An 8,782-nucleotide genomic window follows, 5' to 3' on the forward strand; every position below is an offset into this window, starting at 1 on the left:
TTAGAGAAACTAATACAATCATAAAAAAAATATTTAAAATAAGAGATATTTTTCCATTTATAAATAAGTTAAAAATGATTAGTAGCAATGTGATGTATATATTAATCCATCAAACTAGGGAAGAAAAAAAAGAAAAATGAGAAAAAGCAAAAAGGAAATAATAGTTTCTACAAATAGGATTGCACTGAGATTCTTGGAAAACACTGGCAATAATCCGAATTCCGAAGTGGCAATTTCGCAATTTCCCAAACTCATCAGTGGCATTCATTACAACCCGCAACCTGCAGCTCAGGACGTATTACGTAATACTCTCCGTCACTCCCACCGCCGTTAAACCTAACGGCGGATTCCCCACCTTTTTCAAAACTGTTTCCCCGCGCTCTTACCGTTAAAACCCCGACGGCCAGTTCACTGCTATTTTCGCAATCATTGCGCCTCTCACCACTCCCCAATCCCCTACTTGTCCCTATAACATCCCCTCGCCGGCCGGCCTCTTCCGCCGCCGCCCTCCGCCACCCTTTTTACTACCACCAACAAACAACAAGTACATATTTATATAATTTCTCTCTTCTTCATGCTTCTTCTTCTTCTTCTTTTTTTTTTGTTTGTTTGTTTTCGTTTAATTTGAGCGTATTCAGTTTGTTGATTTACACATACGATTTCGATGAACATCCTCCGCTGATTCCTCTCGGTTTCGGTTCCGTTCTGCATGTGAGTTCGTCCGGAAAAATTTTAGGGTTTCGTGAGCTCAATAGACTTTCTTTTTTTAGGATTTACATTCTGCAGTAGTCTCCTGATTATATTTGCTCGGAGGTTTTAAGTTCAAACCTTCTGGTGAGTTTGCATTCAGAGCTCTTCGGTGGGGTGCAGGGCAGGAAAGCTCCAGGAAAAAAAGAAAAAATATAGGTGGGTTTTCATTTTCTTAGGTTTTGAAGGTTTTACCGACACTGGGAGATTTTCATACTGTTCATCTAGCCTGTGCTAAATTATTGGCTAGTCATCACCATTTCAGAGATCTCAAAACAAAAAAAAAAAGGGAAAAAATTCTCTCTCTCTCTCTCTCTCTCTCTATCTTTTCATTTCTCTCTCAAATTTGATATATTTTGTGCAGGTGTGGCGAAAATGGTGTATGGGGTTTAGAAATTAGGTGGATGGAAAATAGTTATGGGTTTGTTGAGGCGCATCATGTTGCTCAACAAAGGCGGCGTCAAAAGCTAAGAGTTGCACAAAATGTGGATATTCATGAAGGTTTCAAGAACAATGGGATTTTGGGGTCTGATCATAATCAAGCTATGATGATGATCAATTTCTCCTCCAGAGATCATTTGGGGAATCACGACGACGATGCAGAGGCGTCATCATTTTCGACTTGTTATGATCCCCAGCAGCAAAGTTGTGATTGGGTGGTGAACTGTGGGAGTGAGTCTATGTTGAGTGATCACATTGGGTTCCAAAAGGGTGTGGGAGATGCAGAATTATTGTTGCAATTTCCTGCTCCTGCTCCTCCGCCGCCCCCGATTTACCCGAATTCGCTCGAGGAAATGACGGTCGTTGTGCAGCATAACTTCACAGAGATCAACCAAGAACAGGAGGAAGGTGGGAGTAGAAATCAGGGCCATTTGTTGGGTGGTTATGACACTGCTTCTTGGATGGACAGAGGAGCTAATTTCTATAATAACTGCCGTGGTTGGGGTGGTGATCAATTGAGAAAAAGTAGTGATGAACATGATCATAAATTGAGGAGTTTCAGTTTCATGAGTTGTGATTCCAATCCTCAGGCTCTATCGCTCTCGCTCTCGTCAAATCCGTCCTCGAAATTGCCTGCCAACACTGCTCAGTTTGTTGAAGATCGTCCCGCGGAGGAGTTGTTGCAGGGAAGTGTAAGGAAAAATAATGTTAAGGCTGAGAGTTTAATGTGTAGATTGCCGAAGCCATCATCATCAAATTATGGGAAGTCTCTTCAAGATCATGTGGCCGGGGTTGTTGTTCCTGTGAACTCGTATCGGAACACTGGTCCGCTTGGTCCCTTTACCGGATACGCCACCATTTTGAAGAGTTCTAAGTTTTTGAAGCCGGCTCAGTTGTTGTTGGATGAATTTTGTGGCTCCAATGGCCACAATCACAAGTTTGTGGAACCATGTACATCTGATGCAGCCCTTAATGAGCTTAGAAATGAGGCTGTAGTTAACTCCGGGAATAGTTCGTGTCAGGAAGCCTCTACTTTCTGCGGTTCGAACGAAACAAATGTGAGTGGAGTTGGAAGCATCTCTTCGGAATCTCATCAACCGGAGTATCAGCAAAAGAAAGCAAAACTTGTGTATATGCTAGAGGAGGTTCGTAACCACACTTGATTGATTTAATCTATTGTTAGTTTTGGTTTTTGTTCTATTCCATTTCAGTTTCCTTAGTTGAGCTAGGAGATTAAAACGCTCGGACCAGTTCCTAATGCTTTAACTAGTTGAATTATGCTCGAGTTTGCTATTTCAAACCCGTGTACAGCAATTAAGACACGAGTGATTTTCAACATCGTCCTGTAGCCTTTTTCAGTTTCTTTTTCTGCTTTATTAAAGTAGAACGCAGTGTGATTAATTTAGACATCTCCCTGTTATTTTCCACCCTTTACAGTGGTTCCATAAATTTATCTCCATGAATACAAATAATTCTTCAACTTTTTAATTTCCTTTTTCCCAACTGCATTTTTTTTCCATTGTGAAGGTTTGCAGAAGATACAAACAGTACAATCAGCAAATGCAAATGGTTGTTTCCTCCTTTGAATCAGTGGCTGGTCTTAGTTCTGCAACCCCCTACATTTCCCTGGCTCTCAACACAGTCTCGCGACACTTCCGGTGCCTGAAAAACGCCATCTCGGACCAATTGAAGTATCTCAGGAAGGCACTGGGGGAGGATTTGCCATCCCCTTCACCCGGGACGAGCGGCGCCAGTGGCGATCCGAATTTGGCCCGGCTCAAATACAACAATACGGAGCAGAAATCTGGTCTTGTTAACAACATGGGATTCCTCGAGTCCCAACACGTGTGGAGGCCACAGAGAGGTTTGCCAGAACGTGCTGTGGCCATTCTTAGAGCCTGGCTCTTCGAGCATTTTCTTCACCCGTAAGATACCTCTCCCTCGTAAGCACGAACACTTTAATTTGAGTAAAGTGTTCGTGTGGGACACGCACAATAAATGTGATATGTAGAATGAGTCCAAGCCTTGTTAAGACACGCACCGAACACTTTTTAGAATAATAAATACGCATACATAGTAATATAGGACAAAAGTAATGACATTTTGGAGTATGTCCATCTGAAGACTCAGAAAATGACTGCGTTACCGTGGTTGTGGCCGTGCTTTTCAGCTCGAGAAATTTGTCACACTTGCTAAGTTATTTGATTTACTTTTTTGCAGGTACCCCACGGACACAGATAAGCACATGTTAGCCACTCAAACGGGGCTATCTCGAAACCAGGTAGGGTCAACTCTTTGGTTATAATTTGATTCTACTTTATCAATCAACTAATGATAAAGGGATTGCAATTAGTATCATAATGTTGCTAATTTCTTGTCTAATCAAGAATCTGCTCGTGGACCTATAACTTTATATTTATTCATTTTTGACTCGTATATTATTGTTTTTCTTGATCTTCTTGTTAAATTATTCATCATTATTAGACCTTTTTTTTGGGTGGAAAGTGGTGCTTAATTTGGTTGTTAGCACAGTTTACATTTTGCTGTTTTGTTCCCTTTACACTGTAAATTATTGTATGAGTAGATTGGAAAATATTGGCTCCTCACGACCATTAAATATTTGATAACTAATAGAGAGAAATAAAAAAATTAAAAGTTTTTTTTAAAGAGTAATGAGTAGTCAAATATTTAATGGTTGTAAGGAGCCGACGAGTAGATATGTATTGGTTTCATGATAGCATGCCCTTGTCCTCTAATTATTAATACATGTAATGGTTGATTTATTATATATTTTTGGCTAAATATACCCCATGTTCCCTAATTTTTAATCTAATTCTTAATTTTGTCTTCTTAATCTTTCGAAATCCGTGATGTATTAAAAATTGTCAATTAGGTTCTTTCTGTCAAGAAATCCATGCTATTAGATTCTTATTTTATTAACATATTTTGGATACGTGGGCATGCCACTTTGGAGGAATGCAATTAATAGATAGGTTGTCGGATTTTGCTCCTCGACAGATAGAGTTTCATGAATAAGTAGCGTTATCCAAATATGATAGTAAAGATAATAATTTATGACATGTCATCTCATTGTCAACATTTTTTTTCACGAAAAGACTAAATTGAAAATTTTGTATACATCGATGAAATTGAGATCTAAATATTTATTTTTATGTCGTGATGTTGATAGTATGATGGTTGTTACAATGTGAGCACATAATTCAGGTGTCTAATTGGTTCATAAATGCTCGAGTTCGGGTTTGGAAGCCAATGGTGGAAGAAATACACATGCTAGAAACCAAAGGCTTGACAGAAATGAACAAAATCCATGCTACCAATAAAGATGGAAGCTGTACAATAGAGAACAACACAGCTGGTTGGAGCAGCAGTAATGAGCAACAACATGATCCTCTAAAAAGCCATGATGCTGTAAATGAAATTGTTGCCAATCATCACAGAAATGGCCTTTCCAGCGACCCCAAATTGGGCATGGATGGGGAATTGATGGGCTTCATGCCATATCGGCCGAGCGGGGTCGAGGTTGGAGGCCTCGGAGCTGTGTCTCTGACATTAGGCCTTCGCCACCGTGAGAGTGCTCAGCAGCAGCAGCAACGGCGCCAATTGCAGGCACAAGATGACCAGCTCGTACGCCACTTCGGAGGCGAAATGATCCATGATTTCGTGGGGTAATTTCGCCACTCGATTCGCTACTCAGGAACTTTTTGGTGGAGATGAAAAAACATGGCAAGAAATTGGTTTGATGCCATCGTTTAACATATCCATTTCAAAACTAACAAACGACCCACAAAAATTCATTGCCCCAAGTCTTGATTTCAAAATAGAAAATTGGGTTGAGAAAAAGAAAGAGAGAGAGAAGAGAGATCTAGATTGTCAGTGAGTTGTTTAAGTGCTGGAAAAGTGTATGTAAACCGTAGAAAAGTTCAATTAAACAAGTAAAGATTTGAACTTTCGATCTTCTAATGTGCTATGACTGTCGACCGTCGAGTCGAGGTTTCATTATCTGTGTAGCAACTATTGAGGAGTGTGTTTTTGTGAAACCCAACGGATCAAAATTTGTATTATTCTTGCAGCACTCTTTTGAAAAGCCAATTCAATTGGTGGTTTATTCAGCTGATTGCTTCAGCCAGCTCTAATGAATATATTCTCTCTTCAGCTTTCTGTAAGTCTCTACTGCTTATTTTGTACTTAATTTCCATCTTTTCCAAGAATCGCCTGTCTTTCTGTCTGTCTCTTCGCTGCATGACTGAAAGAAACCAGAAAAAAACTGAAGGATTGAGAAACCCTATGTCTAAGAATAATTCTTTTTGTACTTTCAACTGTTACGGCAATTTTCTGGGCAGTAATATTGTAACTACTGTCTCTCATAATATAATATTTTACGAGTATATTTCTTACCTTTTGGGGAACTGCCATGGAATCAATCAATGAACATACAAAATTTAACTTATCAAACACTCAAAATCATGATAAAATATGTTCAAATCCAATCTAGAAAATACCCATTTAACATAATGAGAAGAATTGGTATTTATGGGAGATAAGAATTTTGAATTCTCATTCTCACCTAATGTTTGTCGTATACAAATAGAAGGAAAGAAGTATATAAACTGAATGAATTTTTAGATTGGTTTTGATCGTATCAAAATATTTAAATTAAAAGAAACAGACATTTTAGATCTGTTTGGACTATATCAAAATCTTTCCATTAAAAGAAAGACAAGTAACCCTTTAAGAGATTGTCACGTTTGTTTTATAGGAATGAATGTCAGAGGTGTTTTAGATGCTCTTTTGATTTTCATGTTGATGGTATCCTCTGTTACATTTTTTTCATTCATTTCTTTTCATATATTTTCTTTATTATTTAATTTTATTATTAAAATAAAGTGATAGGTTCATTAACTAATAAACAATTCTATGCAATTAAAATATTGATATATTACATTTACATATAAAATACGCTCCTTCTCTCTCCTATGCAATTGCTCGCTACAGTCCTTCCTCAGGTTGACATTGATCCCTCCCACTTCGGCATAAAATCACATAAAAGAAACGGGCATTACAATGAAATGAGAGGGATCCTAAGACTATGAAAGCACGATAATTATGAAAAGCTTAAAAGAATTAATCGATAGTGCCTACATGACTTTTCAGGGACTCATTTAGAAAAATTTTAAAACATTGAACGTGTTTAACTTGGAGCAATCTTTAGTTGGGTCACCTCCTCGGAGTTTCCTAAGAAGCATATAAGTGAGGACAAAATATATTGAAAGGATCTGTGTTGATTTGTAACGAAAACAAATTGATTCAAATAAGTGGTGTATTCTCGGGAATGGTGTGCTAGTATGTGCCAAATTCAGATTCCAAATCTTTCTTTCAAATTCTTGTACTTTTTTATTTTCAATGACCTATTAATAAGAAACTTTAAAGTTAAGCTTGAAGCATGTGAGCAAAGAATAAATAAATATATTGCAAGGATCTAATCAGGAAGGAGAGAACAAAAGGAAAAGAAAGAAAGAGGAGGAGATAAATTAAAGAGAAACAAAAGAGAATGAGTACTTGCAAAAAAATTAATAGAAAATTAAAAAAATGGCAACCATCTTCTGAATTTTGAAAAAATTGTAAAATTTAAAGGTCCAACAAATGCACAATTAAGAAATGCATGGAGGCCCAACCAAAATAGTTTAGACAAATTTCCTTCTGATTAATTTTTTATTTACCTTTTTTTAGTACAACATGTCGGGGTGGGGATCGAACCGAGAAGAATTGAAATCAAGAATAGGGATCTTTGACGAACAGGATCAATAATAATTAATTATTTTATTATTTCGATACAAGAACAAGAACTCACAACCTCTTGGTTGGAGGTACATGCCAATGCCAATTACCTTAATGTGCACTCTATATATGGTATATCAGTTATTCATATCAGTAACTAATATACATTTCTTGATATACTCTATACAAGGTATAACGGTAATTACTTATATATCTTGATATACTTTATAAGTATATCAAATATATCATTGATATACTTTATTCGAAATATATCACTTACCTTGATATATACTTGATATTAGGTATATCATATATCATTGATATATCTTATTTGAAGTCTATCATTGATATTAGGTATATCATATATCATTGATATATCTTCATATTAAGGTATATCAGTTAACTGATATACCTTGATGTAATAAGTATACTAGGTATACTAGATTATGTTCAAATTATATTATAATGTATTTCTAGTCTTTCTAGTCTCTTAACTTATATTACTAACTTATAACTTATTTATATCCAAATATTATGGGCCTCCTTTCGCCACAATATGCAATTTTTTATAGTCACCAATGAGTTGAAAAAACCATGGTTTTTAATAGAATGCCTAACAAAATTGATATAGGAATACAAAAATTGAATGTTAGTACTAATTTAGCTAGTATGAAGTGCCAATTGACTTAGTTAACTGATATAGATTGATTTACTACCATAATAAGTATATCGGTTAACTGATATATCTAATATCAAGTATATCACTTATACATTCGAATAATGTTACTTGGTATATTTTGATGTACTATATACTAGGTAAATCAATTATAATTGATATACTTTGATATATTTCATACTAGGTAAATCAGTTATAACTGATATACTTTGATGTACTTCATAGTAGACATATTAGCTATAATTGATATACTTGGATGTATTGCTGGTGTACTTTATGCTAGATAAATAATATATAACTGATATACTTTGATGTACTCTATATTAGGTATATCAGCTAACCTTGATGTATTGCAAACTAAGATATATCAGTTAATTGATATACTAAATAGTATACCTTGATTTAGTACATAATAGGTATATCAATTTACTGATACATCTAATATCAAGTATATCACTGATATATTTGAATAACGTTAGTGATATTCGACCTTAATGTACTATATACTGGGTATATAAGGTATAACTAATTTACAATATATCCATGATAAACCAACTTTTTACACATGATATACATGTAAAATGAGCAATAATAAAAGTATCAATTCTATCATTGATAGAAGAAGTATCTAATATACAATGTCATTGATATGGTTAATTAGAACTCAAGTAACTACCAATACAAAGGATATATACATCATCGTTTAATAGGTGTGCAAATTTCACCAACGCACTAACAACCACGGCATTTTGTGTGCTTTCAACCACTGCATTTTGTGTGCTTTCTCACCTCACTAAATTGAAGGTATCCTTTATATGTTTTCGAGGTTTTCCTACTTGACGTTTAATGATTGGAGGCAAATACATTAAATATCAATATCTACGAACTCCAATCAAAATGGTTACCAATAGGATGAATTGCTCGGTCAGCATTATGTGTTTTTTTGGGTTATGATGTTGGTCAGAAGGGATATCGTTGTTTGGATCTAGTTCGTTAAAAGTTATAAGCATCTCGTCATATTGTGTTTTTGAGCATATACATTTTTTCTCATTCCTGCCGGTTCTCATCATTTGACACATTCAAATCTCGTTCACATTGATCCTTTCTATATTGATATTGAAG

At 35.7% G+C, this 8,782-nt stretch overlaps 1 protein-coding gene across 3 annotated transcripts; it reads left to right on the plus strand.

The window, feature by feature from the left end:
• The first annotated feature begins 386 nt into the window (after positions 1–386).
• LOC111020501 (uncharacterized) lies at positions 387–5,372 on the plus strand. Of its 3 annotated transcripts, XM_088122126.1 has the most exons (6): positions 397–544; positions 771–906; positions 1,112–2,333; positions 2,716–3,113; positions 3,409–3,469; positions 4,414–5,372. In XM_088122126.1, exons 3-6 carry the CDS (start codon positions 1,152–1,154, stop codon positions 4,876–4,878), a joined length of 2,106 nt encoding a protein of 701 aa, XP_087978252.1. In that variant the 5' UTR covers positions 397–544; positions 771–906; positions 1,112–1,151; the 3' UTR covers positions 4,879–5,372. The 3 variants fall into 3 exon arrangements, with proteins under 3 accessions (XP_022152875.1, XP_087978252.1, XP_087978251.1); XM_022297183.2 differs by lacking the exon at positions 771–906 and having other exon boundaries at positions 387–544; XM_088122125.1 differs by having other exon boundaries at positions 401–906.
• Positions 5,373–8,782: the final 3,410 nt, after the last annotated feature.

The sequence above is a fragment of the Momordica charantia genome, assembly GCF_013281855.1.
Source record: "Momordica charantia cultivar OHB3-1 chromosome 3 unlocalized genomic scaffold, Mcharantia_2.0 BLBB01000003.1, whole genome shotgun sequence".
In the NCBI taxonomy this organism is placed as follows: Eukaryota; Viridiplantae; Streptophyta; class Magnoliopsida; order Cucurbitales; family Cucurbitaceae; genus Momordica; species Momordica charantia.

Excerpts from the sequence above, each read along its gene's own strand:
- LOC111020501 (XM_022297183.2), top strand. The coding sequence starts at position 1,152 with ATGGAAAATAGTTATGGGTTTGTTGAGGCGCATCATGTTGCTCAACAA. Across the intron at positions 2,334-2,715 it reads TTGTGTATATGCTAGAGGAG|GTTTGCAGAAGATACAAACA; the intron begins GTTCGTAACCAC and ends TCCATTGTGAAG. Across the intron at positions 3,114-3,408 it reads TTCGAGCATTTTCTTCACCC|GTACCCCACGGACACAGATA; the intron begins GTAAGATACCTC and ends ACTTTTTTGCAG.